This window comes from Pundamilia nyererei, unplaced genomic scaffold (assembly GCF_000239375.1).
Source record: "Pundamilia nyererei isolate P.nyererei 1_Seehausen unplaced genomic scaffold, PunNye1.0 scaffold00045, whole genome shotgun sequence".
NCBI classification, from domain to species: Eukaryota; Metazoa; Chordata; class Actinopteri; order Cichliformes; family Cichlidae; genus Pundamilia; species Pundamilia nyererei.
Window position 1 is genome coordinate 2,515,084 of NW_005187446.1, and position 17,441 is coordinate 2,532,524.

Below are 17,441 nucleotides of genomic sequence, written 5' to 3' on the forward strand. Positions count from 1 at the left end.
CTCACCTTCCACAGAAACCTGCACCTCCTGGCCCTGTCTCTGAAAACCCAGGGTGGTCAGTAACCGAACACCTGTACCTGCCAGAGTGACTCTCAGTAAGACAGCACAGCTTAAGAGCCAGGAGGCACGATGCCATTGCCTGGCTTAGCCTATAGGGGCAAATGGGGTCTCTGCAAGACTGGGTCTGTTTTGCTTTACAGAGCAGACTTGGGGTTTTTAATCTTGGGTCAGTTTAGAAACATTTAATTTTAAGTCTCTTTACAAAACTCACAAACTGGTCCATGTTAGCAGGAACACATTTGTATCATGATAAGCTGGAGAGGACCCAAGTGCAGGACAATGAATGCTGAATAACTTTAAAAAATCACAAGTTTCAATAGCTTTGATAGTAACAGAAAAGTCCAAAAACAAAGCGAGCCAGAGAAAACATGAGGATACAGCAAGTAAAGCAACACAGCAAATTCAGGAACATAAACTGTTTGACAAACACTTTGCTAGTGTTGGGTTAGACCCTGTTTTCCTTCAGCGCAACCTTAATTCTTCGTGGCACAGATTAATTTCTCAGAGATTTCGGTCCATGTTGACATGATTACATCACATAGTTGCTGCAGATTTACTAGATATGCATCCATGATGTAAAACTCCCTTCCCACTACATCCCAAAGTTACTCAACTGGATTGAGATCTGTGGAGACTGTGGAGGCCGTTTGAGTACAGTGAACTCATTGTCAAACGCAAGAAAGCAGTTTGAGATGATTTGAGCTTTGTTTCATGGGGTGTGATCCTGCTGGAAACAAACGTTAGAAGATGAGTACACTGTGGTCATAAAAGGAAGGACACAGTGAGCAACAATACTCGTGTAGACTGAGGTGTTTAAAAGATGATCAATTGGTACCAAGGGCCCCCAAATGTGCTGAGAACATATTCTCCACACCACTATATCACCAAGCAACCTAAACTGTTGATATAAGACAGGATGGAGCCATGACTTCATGTTTTTTATGCCAAATTTTGACCCTACCATGAATGTCACAGCAGAAACTAAGGCTCATCAGACCAGGTAGCATTTTTCCAATCTTCTCTGCTCCAGTTTTGATGAGCCTGTGTAAACTGTAGCCTCAGTTTCCTGTTCTTTACTGACAGGAGTGGCACCCAGTGTGCTCTTCTTCTGCTGTAGCTCATCAGCTTCAAGGTTTGCCAGGTTGCTTATGCAGAGATGCTCCTCTGCCTTAGTTGTAATGAGGATTATTTGAGTTACTGTTGCCCTCCTATCAGCTCGAAGCAGTCTATCCAGTCTCCTCTGACCTCTGGCATCAACAAGGCATTTTCACCCACATTTCTCTCCATATTTTCTCATTTTGTCTTTTTGTTGAAAACCATATAAATGATTGTGTGGAAAAATCTCAATAGATCAGATGAGATCAACAAGCATTTTCTTCCCCAATCTGATGCTTGGTTTGAACTTGTCGCCATGTGATTAGCTGATTAAATACTTAAAACAAGGGGTTGAACAAGAGTTCATAAAGAAAACACCAGTGTGTTTGGGGCTGATTACACAACAGGACATAGGTGAGGGTGGACCACGGAAACCAAGACTCATGACAAGAATACCAAAAAAAAAAAAGAAAAGAAAAAGACACAGAAACACAGCAGAACATCAATAAAACCAGAAAGCAGAAACCAAAAAGTAGTATTAAACAGAAATACAAAACTGGAAAACCACACCAAATGTGTTTCATTGTCTTTATTATTATTATTATTATTATTATTATTATTATTATTATTATTATTATCATAGTGCTGTAAGTGTTAAACTTCAAACATTAATCTTATGTATGCTCAGTCCATACATATATTTACTGAGTGAACATCATTCATTTGGCTTACTGTCACAGTTTAACCGACAAATTATTCCGCATTTAAAGATGACTGACTGACTATGTTTAAATTTGCGCATTTGAAACCCTAACAGAATATCAACACAAATCAGTGCAGTAACCTGTGTCCTTTCATTTATGAGGTTTTTCAGTGGATTAAGCAGGAGTACACCTGCTAAAACTCACCTCGTCATGAAGCCTGTCCGGCACCTCAAGGGTTTTCTCTTCACTGGAAACTCTGATATCGCCTCAAGAGACACTGGCCAAGGGTAGCACGACAGGTGAGGAAGAAGCATCCCACCTGAACCTTCTGTTTTTTCCCCCTTTTGAACACACTTGCTGGTGTCTGGCGCCCTCTCGTGGCGTCATTGAGCGAGAACAGCAGTAACCGGAGGCGGAAACGGTGAGACACGAAGCGGCTAGCCATCAGCACAGCTGACTGTACGAGCTGTGCAGAAGTCTGGAGAGATTTTCCTCACAGGGATTTTTTTTCTATTTGACGAAACATTGATGTCATTCTGTGGGGCTCAGAGCAGCGGGTAAGCCTTTAAACCCGGACAGTTTTTGTATTTTTATTGTGCTGTTTAGCCGCCGCCTTTATGCTTTCAGATAGCCGGCTAGCTCGCTAACGTTAGCCGCCTTATATAATCATGGCCGTGCTGTCGCGCTGCAGCTGGCGAGCAGCTCATGCTTTTTATCCTGTAGCTACTCAAAAACAAAATATTTTTAAATAATTAATTTCGGTGGAGTGCCTGTGATTGTGACCGCAAACTGAATACAAAGAGGAAAAACCCTGTTAGACCACAGTTTTGGTTTCCAAAACGTCAACAATAACAGCATTGGGTGTTGTTTGCTTATCCTCACGGTTGAGTTTTTGGGGGTTTGTGGGCTGAAGTGAGGGTTATACAAACTTTTTTGACTAGTTTAATGTTTTTTGTCTTTCTGTGTTCCAGCCGCCGCAGCAAATGGGACCAGCCTGGGCCCGGGTCTGGCTCTGGTGGGATGGGGGAGGCTGAAGCTGCACCCACTGGAGCTCTGGATGCTGCTGCTGCTGTGGCTGCCAAGATTAATGCCATGCTGGTGGCCAAAGGCAAACTCAAACCCTCACAGATAGGCAACCCCGGGCCGCCTGATAAGGTAATGAACAGCATGGCAGTCTTTCTATTAATTACTTTTGTTTTAAAGGCGATTTTATAAATTATTGAATCCGTTGTTGTGCCAAAAAGTGATTTCCAATGTTTCTGTGTATTTTTTATGTGTAATATCTTTAGGCATAGACTTCGGTGAACAGGGCTTACAAAGGGGTTATATATAGAATTTAAAAATTATCTGTTTTTGAAGTATCTTTACAACTCTGTGTTATTGTACTTACATCATAACCAATCTGGTCCTTTATCCCCACTTAAAATATTTTTACAGAACTATTGTAATATTTGCTGCCATTTCTGCTGTCCTCTTGGCTAACTTACTCTTACAAAAGACATATTTAATGTTAATGAGATTTTTTTTTAACTGCATAAATAAAGGTTATATAAAAGTCACTGCCAAAAACTGATTGCGGCTTCTACTTTGTTGTTTGCGGCTCAAGATGACTTTATGTCATCCATGAGGGATGCATTTGACATATGTTTCACATATTATAGCCCAACAAGTTACTTATAGCAGTTTAAATACAAGCAGTCAGTTTTTGGCAAATACCGGAAATCAGTTTTTGGCAGATACCGGAAATCAGTTTTTGGCAGAACACCGTAATAGAGAAGCGTGGTACCCACACTGCACTATACAAGGCTGTTCCACACCCCGAAATGATTAAATTTCGGGGTGGATGTTGTGATTGTTTAACCTCCAGTATGCAAAATACTTTACCCAACATCTTCATACTGTAGGGCCACTGTTATTTTCACTTTTCTCCTGGAGAGATGATGTCTACCTGAAGTCAAATTATTCAACCATTACTCCATAGGGTCCAGTACAGTAATCATTAAACTTTAATAGAGCTTTTTTTTATTTATACATTTATGTTCATCACACAAACTCAACAACTCTGTTGCAGCAGTGCTGTGTTGACCTGTGGGTAAAGGTGCAGAACATATCAGCAGGCTATGTTATGAAATGGAAAATGCACTGTGACCTAACACACGCACAATCTGTCATGTGATCATTTCTTGTACTAATAAACACTGAGATTCTGTGGGGCGGTATTATCTTCTGTCCTTTCTTAACGGATGTGTTCAATGAGGTAATAAAGGAAGCACCTTTTCTTAGTACTTGGAGAGTTCAAGCAATTAGGAAGCTTCCAAAGGAAATTAGACTTTTATAGTTATTCCTATTACCATAAGCCTTATGTGTTCTTCCTGGGGTATCCATACACTTATATATATGTGTACATGTGACCAGCACTGACAAAAACATAAGAAAGATATTCATATTCAGATATCATTGGATTTCATAGAAGATAATTAAGAAAACAGGATATTCAAACACAGTGTCTATATAATGACATTTGATTTAAAGCTTTAACTGTATTCCCACATATTTTCTCTCTCGTCCTGCATTTTTACACTTGGACTCCAACATCAAGGTTATAAGATAACATATACTTCTTTTTTCAGCAGGTAAATATATATAAGTAACATGTTATGTATTTCAATAAAATGCAATACAGTGCAATCAAACAAATATCTTAATAACGAAGTAGAAACTAATCTGAAATAAAAAAAACAGTGAAGTAAAATTAGTACATTTTGTTTTTGCATTGCACATGTACACTTCACCTCCACCAGATGTCACTCTTTACAGTTCCTGCTGGAGGAGGAAATGCTGCTTTTACAGACCTGTAAAATGGCTTTTTAGTGCTTTAGTGATATTGCAGATTAATGAACAGGACCGCTTTATCTTTAATGCTTTAAAGATTTGTTGCATCAACATTGTGACAACAGTATATTTTATTGTTAACTTGTAACGTCAATTTTATATTGAGTCAAAACTTTATTAAATCATTTTTAATTCTCAACACTCAGACGCTAATCCCTTTTTGGCTCCAAAACAATGTGGTTACCCACAGTGGCGAACCCTTCCGAATAAGAGAGCAGCTTAAAATAGTTTTAACGTCAGAGTTATTCCAATTTTATTGAACATTTCTGTAACTGGAGTTTCTTAAACACTGCACATATCCAAACTGAAACAAAGAAACACAAACTCCCTTGTTGACAACGTCCTCCTGTTCCACAGTTTGGCTTGAGCTCGGCTGAACAATCATGTCACAATATCACAGTGCGAGTCATTGCCAAATAAAAGGCGGCAACATTTTCATTACCTTGTTTTCAAAGTCTTTGGAAGCCAGAGTCGTAATTGATAATAAAAATCTATCAATTGCCAAATCCTACATGAACACAGGATTATTTTGTTAAGATTAGAGCTGGGCGATATAAGATTTTTTCATATCACGATATGTTTTTTCATTTCAGGCGATAACGATATCTATCACGATATAAGCCAAATAACTATATTTGTAAGATTTAAATGTGCCGTTGCTCACAAGTAAAATGTGAAATAATCAGCAGCTCGTTTTAATTGAAATATTTATTTCCCATAATAAGTTCAACAGGGTAGATGTACTTAAGGAACATGAGACTTTTTCAGATAAATAAAGGCAAATATTGCAAACTACACAAAACCTGCCGCTAAAGCGTGTAAGTTTCAAAATAGAACAAACGAAACAGACTAAATTGTCAATTCCACTTAGAAACAAAATATTAATTCTAAAAATAAATCTTAGTTTGTTTTACAGAAGAACAGACAAAACTGACTAACTTTTGTCAATATCAAATAAACTGAGAACTAAAAGGAAATTCTCAATCTCTCCTTGTTGTATAGCTGAGCTTTTCAAACAGTTTTAACAGTTACTTTAGTCTGACAAAAGCCGAATGATGAATTAGCGCTTCCAGTCAGAGATTGAGCATGCACCGGTTTATTGTATTTCCAGACTTGCTTTCGGCACAATTTACAGTGCAAGCTACTAAGTTTTTTGTCAGACTTGAAATAGCCGAAATACCTTCACACTACGGAACTTCTATGGCCCTTCTGTTCGACAAGCTCTCCGGCATTGGAACCATCATCGGTTTTTTCTTCGGTAACCTTCGCTCACGCTCTTGGTTGATTTTTCTCTAGGCGGCACACTCATTTCCTTCATTACCTGGGCAGCCCAGCTGGCTGCTTCCCAAACAAATACACATGTGCGCCTTGGCACTTGTGCTGCACGTAACAAGTCACGTGACGTGACGCTGCGGCTGTGATTGGTTCGGCTCTGCGCTACTTAATTTGGATTGGCTGTTCTTTTTTTTAAGAGGCCAAGAGAGATGAGGCCTATCGCAATAATTAAATTTTTCTATCGAGAAAAAGTTATTTCGCAATACATATCGTTATCGTTCTATCGCCCAGCTCTAGTTAAAATGTATGTTTTAAGTCTCCAGTATAAAATAATGAGCTGTGCCTTGACTGACGCATGCTTCTTGTTCCGTACCCTCTTTCAGGTCCTTGGTGTCGGAAAGCCTCCAGTGCCGCCAAAAGCCAAAGACGACCTGGTGGTAGCTGAAGTTGAGATCAATGACGTCCCAATTAATTGTCGAAATCTCCTGACACGCGGGCAAACGCAGGATGAGGTCAGCAACAATATGGATGATATTTTCAAAAGTTAGGTCTGTTTCTTAGCTAGCGGATTGCTCGTGATGTGGTTTGTAATTTTTAATATGGTTTGTCCACAGATCAGTAAAGTGAGCGGTGCTGCAGTGTCGACCAGAGGCCGTTACATGACAGCAGAGGAGAAGACCAAAGCGCTAACAGGGTGACTGTCTCTCATTTTCACTAACCGAACTGATAGTAGACCCGGTGTTTGATGTTTTTATGTAAACTCGGCCTTGTTTCTGCTCATTCCAATCAGGGATCGACCTCTGTATCTACACGTCCAAGGACAGACAAGAGAGCTTGTTGACAGTAAGTATTCTTTTAAACTTCAGTCAGTCATAAACGTTTGTCTTTGTGTAGCTCGTAATTCGACTGACAGTTTCTCTCCTCCGTTTTCCAGGAGCAGTTAATAGAATCAAGGAGATCATCACAAACGGGGTGGTGAAGGCTGCAACTGCTTCATCATCCTCTCCATCTTTCTCCTCTACTGGGGCTTCAGTCACAGTGTATCAGCAGAACAACCTCCCTGCTCCTTCACTGCCCCCTGTGACCCACCACAAACCACACTTTCAGTCAGGGGTAAGGCAGTTCCCACATGGATGCAGGTCATACTCTCTGTTTCCACCTAATTTTGAAGCACCGATCAGTTTACCAATTGCCTCAACACACTTACTGTTTTTAGAAAAGGGGAGGGGGGTGAGATTATAAATAGCGTCATATTTAATCAATGCCTTCAAAAGAACAGTAAATAGGTTGCTTTAGATTTTATATACTTCAGAAGTGTAAGACTTGGAAGACTTCAAACATCTAGTGCAGACAAAGAAGCTGCGATTGTTTGAATGAAAAAGACATTTGATTTGATTTGCATCCAACCTTCGGTAGCAGTCGATTTAACAACAGTCTTCACTTGGGGGGGAAAAAAGGACATTAGTGGTGTGCGATAAATACAGAGGCACTACTGCCAATACCGATGCTTTTTAACTTAGAAAGGTAACTTATGTAGGGGAGAGCGGTGTGCCATGATTTATGAGATGAATGGGCATCAGTTTAAAAATCTGAACACCTTTTAATGACCACCAAAATCCCTGTAACTGTTACTTTCTATAATAATTAGTTAACACAACAAAACCTTTCAGCTTTTTGAAACTGGATTTTTTGGAGACCTGGAATGTGAATGTGCCTGTTTTTAAAGGACTTCGGTCAAGTTCTGTTGTTTAAATGTGTTATAGGCTTTAAATAAAACAGGTGATAACACAGAACACAAAAAGTTTCAGACATTTTTCATAGTGCATGTTTGAGATATAGTTTTCTTATTAAAATAAAAAATTTAACACAATTCAGTGGAATACAGTCTGACCTTTTAGGATAGAGTATCGATCCAATAAAAGTGTTTGTCTCGATACTGCCGATATTTGGAATGATCAGCCTACCTCTAGATATTCATGAATTTAAAAATGTTTGGAGATATACTGGAACTAATGTCTAAAAGGGGGCATAAATGTAGGGGGGACTGAAAACTGTCAGTATGGTAATGCGTTTAGTCATAGTTACTGCAACCCTTCATATTTTCTTTCATTTCTCAGATGCATTTTGTTCAAGATAAGATCTTTGTGGGCCTGGATCACGCTGTCCCGGGCTTTGCAGTCAAAGAGCGTGTCGAGGGGCCCGGCTGTTCATACTTGCAGCACATCCAGGCTGAGACCGGGGCCAAAGTCTTCCTCAGAGGGAAAGGATCCGGCTGTTTGGAGCCTGCCTCTGGACGAGAGGCCTTTGAACCCATGTACATTTACATCAGGTGGGTATCATCAGTCTTTGTTCATTAAAGACGGCGCAGGCTAATGAAGCGTTGTCACAACACTGCCACACTCTGGAGTTTTCTGCAGTAGAGCGCAGTCAGAATTTCCAAATTATTATTATTATTTTTTTTTTTTTTAAGAAATTTTTTTTAAAGTAAATGTGATTGATGCTTTTTTTTACCAGTGCCTGGTGGGATGCTATTCACTGTAATGGCCAAAAGGTGGTGGTAATGCAACTACAAACTATTTGCCACCCACTACTAAACAATAACATTAAAAAGTTCTGATTACTGGGTGTTAGAATAATAAGATGGTAAGATAAGATAGTACTGTACAGACACGAAGCCCAAAACTACTTCAACTGTCATATAGTTCTGTGTAAATTTCCTTTAGAAAAATTAGAAAATGAAGTCTGTCACATGCAGAGTCAATAGAGAACAGTGGATTTCAAATATTGGTAGTTTTCCATGATTATGAACTATTTTTGCTGTTTTTCTCTCCAGTCACTCGAAACCTGAAGGACTTGCAGCAGCAAAGACTTTGTGTGAGAACCTGCTTCAGACAGTGAGTACTCCAAGTGTCCATTTTCCCCATTCCAGCTTCAGCAGACAGTCCTCAAGCATTAAAACCAATTTTCAGATGCTCCCTTATCCACAGGGTTGCACAGCAGGTAGCTCTGCATATTTGTTTTGCCGGATATTTACTGCAGACGCCTTTCCTGATGCAACCCCAGAGGGATTTTTGTCTCCTCACGGGATCAAACTGGAGATCTTTTGCTTGTTAGGCAAACCCCTACACTGTGGAGTCACTAGACAGTCCCTGAGCATTAATAAATAATAAGTAAGTAATGAGTGGTGGCCTGTCACAGATTAGTTATGAAAAGTGTTTTGTTTCTTTTTTTAACAAAACAACTGGAAACACTAATGGTACGAGATCAATATTGCAAATGAACAATTAATTAAATCGCTGGTGGCACTGATGTTTCCACACTGTGTTAACTGTTGACACTCGCTGGTGATAAAACGAAAATGTTTTTAAACTAAGCAAAGAAACACACACTTCCTTGTGGTTTAAGGGATCACTGATCTCAGCTTCTGCAGATGCGCACATCGGCTACAGAGCTGTAGATAGTGAAGGATTATTTGTGTGCTGCACCACAAGCGGAGACCACAAGTATTTTCTGCAGACACAGCCGTTTTCTTAAAGGTGGAGACTCAAAGGGAGTTTGTGCTGTAAATGTTCGAAGGCGTTTTTTTTGTTGTTGTTTTTAACTGAATCTTGATAGATCTCGTTCTTTTACAGTTGGTTTTATGTTTTTTTTCTTTTATAATGGTTACATTATGTTGAACTCTTGTCTTTATAGGATGACTTTCAAAGTAAATTATTATTATTATTTTTTTAAACTATTAACAAGATTAAATGCAATGTTCCTCTTTTCTAGGTCCATGCAGAGTATTCTCGCTTCCTTAATCAAATGATGCCAACACCACAAGGTACTCCACAGCTGGTAGTTTTTCTGTAGTTTCTGTTGCTGTACCAAAGCTCTTTTTCTTTAACTGAAAGCTGTAAGATTCTCAGTCTAAGGAGCTTGGAAAGCTTCTTCAGTTTCAGTTTCAGAACTGAAGAAGCTTCTCGGATGAGAGGTGAAACGTCTTCAAGCAACTTAAAGAAGTCCAGACGCTTTTCTTTCCAAGCTCCTTAGACTACGATGACCTGGATGACTGAGAACCTTCACAGACATTCTCAGTCTAACACATCTGTTTATTGACATCTCTGTGAGAGCCTCATCCTAGCTGTTTTGCTTGTTTCTTTTGTTTTTATTCAGGGTTTGGACAGCCGCCAGTAGTGAATGGGATATCTCCTCAACCTCCTTACTACCCCCCTACTGGCTACCAGCAAGGCTACCCACTGCCCGTACCCGCACCTCAGCCTGTCCCTTCGCCTTACGCTGTCCCACCTCCTTTGCCGCCAGTGGCTGCCGCTGGTGTTCCCTCTCAGTACCCTCTCCGCCCAGCTCCAGCTCCTATTCCTGCTGCTGTCCCTGTACCTGTACCTGTCCCTATCCCTGCCCCTGTCCCCACTGTAGCTCCTGCACCCACGCCTGCACCAGTACCTGCTCCTGACATCTTGCCACAGGTAGGATTCATTGTAACATGGCCTTAAAACTAAAGCAGGCATCCAGAAACACAAATAAAACAAGATTGTGTAAAATCTTTGACTGTACAACAATCCCATTTTTTCCCTAGGTCCACTTAACTCTTTACCCCTTGAAAGCTAACTAGGAGCAAATCTAAACATCTGACACAATCAAAACTTCTGCACAAAATTAGATCTTTGGATTACTACTTCTTTAATTTTACTTTTATAAACTGTGAAACTCTCGCCATGGATATGTGTCATAGCAGGCAAATCAGTAACCAGACGATACTGTTGTTTTCGTCTTTTGTGCAGACTCTAGCCCCTCCTGTACGTTTACCTCCCTCTGCTGCAGCACCACCCAAAGTTTCACCTCCTGCTGCCCCAGCCAACCCACCACAGAAACGACGCTTTACTGAGGAGGTGCCTGACGAGACAGACAGTGGCCTGCTGGGATACCAGGTGATACATTTCTTTTGCATTTTCACCCCCTCATCATTCTCTGGTGTTTTTTTTTTTGTTTTTTTTAAACACCCCCTATATTTTATTTTCTCCACATCGTGGTCTCCATGTTTGTTTGTTCCCTGTTTGTATGTCGGAGTCCTCATTGTCACGAATCACCTTCATGAGCCGAGGAAGCACTCTTACCTCTCTTTCCGATTTCTGTCTCCTAACATATCATCTTTGCTCTCTTCAAATGTCTTTTGTACCTTGGTTGAGATAGCTTGGAGAGCTGTTAAAAGTATCTTTCATAGTGGACGGGAAAATATCATTATAATCACAGGTTTGTGGTAAGCTAGCTTTTTTTTCACTTTGGTGTTGTAAATAGGTGTGTATTGTTTTTTAGTGTCAGGGCAGGGCTTAGTTGAGGATGTCTCCTAATCGTGCCTGTGTGTTTTTCTGCTCATAGCATGGACCCATTCATATGACTAATTTAGGTGCAGGCTTCTCCATGGGCAGCCCTGAGAATCCAGGATCCCAACCACAGAGTTCCTCCAGCCCGTCGTGTGAGAGGGACAGGTGTGCAGATTTTACACAGGATGTTGTTCAGGTTAATAATATTCACAGGTCAGTGAGAAGAGTTCACTCACTCCCTCTCTTTGTGTTCTCCAGTAAGCAGCTAATGCCTCCACCCCCCTTGGCTGTGAATGGAGCGAGACCCAAGGTGGAAGAGAGAAAAGCACCGCAAGGACCCGCCGGTAAGGGCGTTATCCTGTGGATTGACAAATCCCTGCCCAAATCCAAATCACGGACTGTGACCCTCTTATAAGCCTGGCCTCAATTTTATTCACAGCCTTAATGTAGAGCTGTAGAGACAAATGTAAATCCTCTCCCTGCCTACTGAAGCTGGATGTCTGTTACATAAACCCCCCAAAAACAGATTTAGTTTCGTTTTTCTATATTTAATATTAAAGCCGCTCCTGGTTTTGTGGCTGAGATAAATGCAGCGCCCGCCACAATAAGCCTCAAACGGGCTTTTCCAGGAGTCTGCTGCTGTGACAACACATCTCAAGATAATGAGGCGGAGCTATGACTCAACACCTTTTATGTGCCTTCAACTCCTTTTTATAAAGGAGTGCGATTATGTCGAGCCGTGACGACATCATCAGTCTGGATTGTCCGACGTTCGTTTTCCTCCCTCGCTAACGAGAATCTCTCCTGTTTTTGTGTTTTTCTCTTTTTCTCTGTGTTTTTCTTCTCTTCCATGTGTCTCCGGTGTGATGATGGATATCGGTTGGGGGTGGGGTACGACTCGTCCTGTGACACCGTCTTGCCGCTCGATTGGACGGCCCCTGACACTGTCGCTCCCCACCAACCAATGGCTGCTTTTGAATGGCCGCCACCCCCCCTCCTCAAACCGGCTGACATAAACGTTGATTTACATTTGATCTATTAACTTTTTGTTTCTCCCAACATGTGTTTGAAATAATTACCTTTGACTTGAAATGAGCTGCTGCTGTTGTTGTGTATCTTTTCTCTCTTTCTCCTCTCCACATGTGCTGCCTTTCTCTCGCTCTCTCTCTCTCTCTTTTCCTGTTTTTTCTTTTGCTCTCTTCTTCCTGTTTTAGCACCTGCAGTAAAAAGACTGAAAACAGGTTTGGTGGCATACACCGGCGGCTCTTCTGATGAAGAGGAAGACCACCCCACCTCAAAAGCCACCTCAGGGCCAGGTAACCCTGGGGCAGTTCCCCCTACCTCCTCAACTACCACCACCACAACCACCTCAGGCTGGGCACAGGGTTATCGCTGCCCTCCTCCACCACTCCCTCGAGCTAAAACACAGCCGCAGCAGCAGTCTATACCTTTCTGGATGGCACCCTAATGCAGGAAAAAAAAAAATCTGAACTCACCGAGTGCTTTCTGCTGAGTCTTACAGGATATCCACCCAAACTGAGCCCATCTGTTCTTCACCAGGATGACTCGTAACAGCTCTACGTTGGTTTCAGGATTTAGCACTTGGGTCTAAATGGACAAGCTAAAGTTTTGTAAAGATTCCCATTTATTTGTTTGACTGTCATTAGTCATTGTTCAAAGAAGGACATTTGCCGGAGTGATACTTCAACCTTTAGTCTGGATGTATAGCTGGTCAGTTGAGCAATATTCTGCCTGCCTTCTTGGTCTGAATCGAGGGAAAACCTGCACCAGCTCAGCTGTGTGTCTCTGTGAAATGATAACACAGACTGTAAATCACAGACCAGTTTTCCTTTCATCCTAACACATCTTTTCCTGTTCCCACTCTCTTTTCTTTCCCCAAAGTAAAAACAAAACAAACATCAATCACTTAATCCTTTCTTGATCATCTCCTTTTTTTGTACAGATCAGACTGGACATGTACGCAGTGAAGCATTTGAATTTATTTCTCAAGTTTATGAAATAAAGCTAATTTATTGACGTATGTGTTCATTTCTTTCATTGCGTCGTGCATCAGTTAACTAAGTTGAAGATGTCATTGCTGCTTTTATATCACCAAAGCAGACTGGTTGTCCACACATAGCTTTTGCGATCAGGATAACTTTGATCAATAAGTAATATTTACACTTAAAATAAATGATCTATGGAATGATTTGATGACAGACTGAATGGGAGGCATTTCACTTTCAGATCATCTCGACCTCTGGCGCCCTTGCGGGATTTTTCTTGTTATAGTGAGCAATGCGGCTCTCCATGACAGGCCTGAAGTGGCGGATCAAACCCTGCACACACAAAAGGAAAAAAAAAGAGGGTAAACGCCCCTGACTCTTCACATTTAGCATTTCTTTTGAAATTGAAGGCTCAGTTTTACTGAACTTGTGCTTAAGTGCTTAAAACGCCTCCAAGAAGAAATCTCACCTGCACAGGCCAAGCAGCTCCGTCCCCGAGAGCACAAATGGTGTGCCCCTCTATCTGCTTACTGAGCTCCCAAATCATGTCAATTTCTGAAACTGCTGCCTCGCCTTGGACAAACCTCCACATCATTTTATCCATCCAGTCCACTCCTGTGGGAGAGGAAGGAGTTGAACAAGCATTATAAAATTACAATTCCTGAAACTTTTAAGCAAAGTTTTACCTCGGAGGAGTTATTATTGACCCTAATCTTAATCCAATTCCAATAAAGACTTAAAAACCTATTTGATATCTTAAAATAACAGTTGTAGCTTCCTTTTGTGTTCTTCACAAACTAATAATCCAAATCCTGAAGCTAATTGATTAAATTACTCACACATTATGACTCTAGCTTTACTAAGAGAATGAAACGAATGCTGTTGCACTGTTTGTCCAAATTAATGCAAAAATTATACACATTTAAAAAGGCTTTTTCTAACCGAGATTTACATTACATATGTGCAAATAAAATGCATCAATACAGGCTCAGATTATGATTAATTTGTCATAAAACCTCTGTTTTACCAGTATTATGTTTTCAATGCTTCGATAATTGTGCTCTTACAGGTATATCTTACCTTACCAGAGTGTTTATTTTGCTATAATAACATATTTGAGCACTTATCATACCTATGTACCCTTCAGGCATGTCCTGAGTAGTAAACGCTTCACCTAACCCTGATGTTCTTGTTGACAGTTCACACAAGTGCTTATTATAGCTCAATGAAGAGAGAAGAGCACTGTAAGGAATGTAAGGAGGATGTAAAAAGATTTTAAAGGGTGAGATAATGGATGTTTTAACAGTTACTGCCTGAGCCCAGTGTTGAATGTAGTTCCTTACCCTCCCTGCAGGGGGTGCACTGTCCACAGCTCTCGTGTTTGTAAAACTCAACCAAACGTGCAATGGCTCGGACCACATCGGTCTGCAGAGAAGACACATCAGTCAGATTTTCTTTCTGCTGTCACTGAGGAGCCTGTGAAACGTGCAATATTTCAGGCAACTGTTTACCGATTTATCCATGACTATGACAGCTGCGGTTCCCAGGGCACTCTCTGCACGAACCAGGTCATCGAAATCCATCAGCACATCATCGCACACATGCCGAGGGATAATGGGAGTGGAGGACCCCCCTGGGATCACTCCTAATAGATTGTCCCAGCCACCTCTCACTCCTCCTGCACCAATCATACGAGAGAAAAGAGGAAAAAAATGTGTAATGTTTCATAAACTCTTCATGGACAGAACTGGATTAAACACACACACACCTGCATGTCTCTCTATCAGCTCTCTCAGAGGAATAGACATCTCTTCCTCCACTGTGCATGGGGTGTTTACGTGACCAGAGATGTTGAACAGCTTCGTCCCAGAGTTCCTCTCCCTCCCAAAGCTGGTGAACCAAGCGCCGCCTCGACGACAGATCGTAGGCGCCACAGCAACTGTCTCCACGTTGGCCACCGTTGTTGGGCATCCAAACACCCCTTTAGGGAGAGAGAAAGAGAGCAGTAAATAACTATAATTAGAATATAACCCTATTTAGCAGTTTCTTAAACCATAATTAGGTGCTGCAGGATATTGGAGGCTGCTGTGGAGAGTTTACCTCACCTATGTCTGCAGGGAAAGGCGGCTTGAGCCGGGGCTTCCCTTGTTTGCCCTCAAGAGACTCGATTAGAGCCGTCTCCTCTCCACAGATGTATGCGCCTGCTCCCCGCATAACAAACACATCAAAGTCATACCCAGAGCCGCAGGCGTTCTTTCCAATCAGCCCTGCTTTGTACGCCTCATTAATGGCCACCTGTTTGAAGAAAACAATTAAAACAAACGCTCTTCATCCACGGACTGTTCGTCACACATCCATCCATACATTACCTGTAGGTTTGATGACTCATTGTAAAACTCCCCTCTAATGTAGATGTACGCGGCACGAGCTCCCATGCCTCTCCCAGCCACCAGACACCCCTCTATAAGCTTATGGGGGTCATGACGCATTATCTCGCGGTCTTTACATGTCCCAGGCTCCCCCTCGTCAGCATTCACCACCAGATACTTTGGCCTACCACATAGCAAACGCGGAAAGTCACAGACACGCCAACAGATTATTTATTCATGAAACCTTAGCATCATTCGCAGATTGTTTGTTCCCTCTTGCTCCTACCTGCCATCGCTGGGTTTGTTCATGAAACTCCACTTCATGCCTGTCGGAAATCCTGCTCCTCCTCTGCCACGAAGCCCCGAGATTTTCACCTCATTCAGGATCCAGTCCTGTCCCTTCAGTATGATCTCCTTGGTCTTATACCAATCTCCTCTTTTTAGCGCTCCTTTGAGTCTGGGAGAAAAAACGGAAGAGAAGAGCAACAGAGAGAGATAAGGTGTTTCTACAGGTCATTAGAGAGTAATGAAGGTGGTTTTACTTCAAATACTTTTACCTCCAGTCATGTCGGCCATATAAGTTAGTAAATATCCGATCTTGGTCACTCAAAGGACCAAATATGGTCTTTTTTGGCTTCACCTGCTGGAAATAAGAAAAGTTGGGGGGAAAAAAAGGAAAAGGTGTGGCTGAAAAAAGCTGTCAGTCTTTCTGGGTTTGGACATCTGCTGCCTTAAACAACCTGTAATGTTCTACTTCTGAGATTAATGCTGAGGTGATTTGGCGCCATATCAACAAATTAAAATGCCAAACAATACAACTTTTGTGAAGCTTAACATAAGACTACTACTGAATTAAACCCAGGAGTACTTTATAGGACTTTTTAAAATTGCACAACACGCATTCATCTTTGTCTTTTACTGTAAAATCTACAGTAATATTGGGGAGGGGGGATACACGTTTAAAGACCACAAGTTGCTCTAAAAATCTTAGTGGAACGATCCGGATAATCTTATTTCACTCACAAACGTGCCACTTTCTTCTCTGTGCTGTGTATTGATGTGTGACCGCAGGCCTACATACCTGTGGCTGCGCAGCAGTGCTGTAGGTGAGTCGTGGAGCAACCTGACGCGCCACAGCGCCCCACAGCATCCGCGGAGGCAGCATCCTGCAGGGGGCCCAAGACACCCACCCCCAGCTCACTTTTAAAATGCTTTAAACTCCAAAGCTGCTTCTCCCAGGGTCTACGTTTTCTTAGAAGATCGAGTCGACTTTTAAACCCCGGCTGCCGAAGGAGCTGCAGCCTACGCCTGCTGGTTCAGCTTAATTAAACTAAGAGGATTAGAGACCACGTCACGTCCTGCTCGCGGAAGGTACCCGTTAGGCTGTGTTATGCACGCGCACGCACGCACACAGAAACAATTATTGGGTCACCCAAAAACTATATGCTCACTAATATGGAAATTGTCATGCCAGCTGATCAGTGGCCATGAGTACTATTCACAGAGAGTCACTTAGAAAAGTGACGAAACGTTTTTCCCCACTGAAAACATTAATTCCAGATGAACAGAATCAACTTTTTGGGATTTCCTTACCTGGCTGATTGAGCGTGCATCGAGACAATTATTGGGTCAGTATCAAAGCCACATCATATCATTTTTATTAAGGGATTTTGTGCACAGTTTACAAGGTTATGTACGAATTATTAATCTGAAAGTAAA

The 17,441-nt window shown here is 41.6% G+C and overlaps 2 protein-coding genes across 4 annotated transcripts; one reads left to right on the forward strand and one right to left on the reverse strand.

Moving 5' to 3' along the window:
• Positions 1-2,248: 2,248 nt before the first annotated feature.
• khdc4 (KH domain containing 4, pre-mRNA splicing factor) lies at positions 2,249-13,384 on the forward strand. Of its 2 annotated transcripts, XM_005732047.1 has the most exons (14): positions 2,249-2,416; positions 2,831-3,014; positions 6,410-6,538; positions 6,641-6,720; positions 6,817-6,869; positions 6,961-7,139; positions 8,144-8,355; positions 8,860-8,920; positions 9,798-9,849; positions 10,182-10,492; positions 10,808-10,954; positions 11,403-11,512; positions 11,606-11,691; positions 12,562-13,384. In XM_005732047.1, exons 1-14 carry the CDS (start codon positions 2,388-2,390, stop codon positions 12,813-12,815), a joined length of 1,887 nt encoding a protein of 628 aa, XP_005732104.1. In that variant the 5' UTR covers positions 2,249-2,387; the 3' UTR covers positions 12,816-13,384. The 2 variants fall into 2 exon arrangements, with proteins under 2 accessions (XP_005732104.1, XP_005732105.1); XM_005732048.1 differs by lacking the exon at positions 12,562-13,384 and having other exon boundaries at positions 11,431-11,512; positions 11,606-11,674.
• Positions 13,326-17,037, reverse strand: LOC102208150 (NADH dehydrogenase [ubiquinone] flavoprotein 1, mitochondrial-like). Of its 2 annotated transcripts, none has more exons than XM_005732046.1 (10): positions 16,804-17,037; positions 16,280-16,362; positions 16,009-16,179; positions 15,723-15,906; positions 15,459-15,648; positions 15,122-15,334; positions 14,865-15,031; positions 14,697-14,778; positions 13,823-13,968; positions 13,326-13,686 (listed from the first exon to the last, which is right to left on the reverse strand). In XM_005732046.1, the coding sequence occupies exons 1-10, from the start codon at positions 16,885-16,887 to the stop codon at positions 13,591-13,593; spliced, it is 1,416 nt and encodes a 471-aa protein (XP_005732103.1). In that variant the 5' UTR covers positions 16,888-17,037; the 3' UTR covers positions 13,326-13,590. The 2 variants fall into 2 exon arrangements, with proteins under 2 accessions (XP_005732103.1, XP_005732102.1); XM_005732045.1 differs by having other exon boundaries at positions 16,280-16,365.
• Between the last annotated feature and the right edge of the window lie 404 nt (positions 17,038-17,441).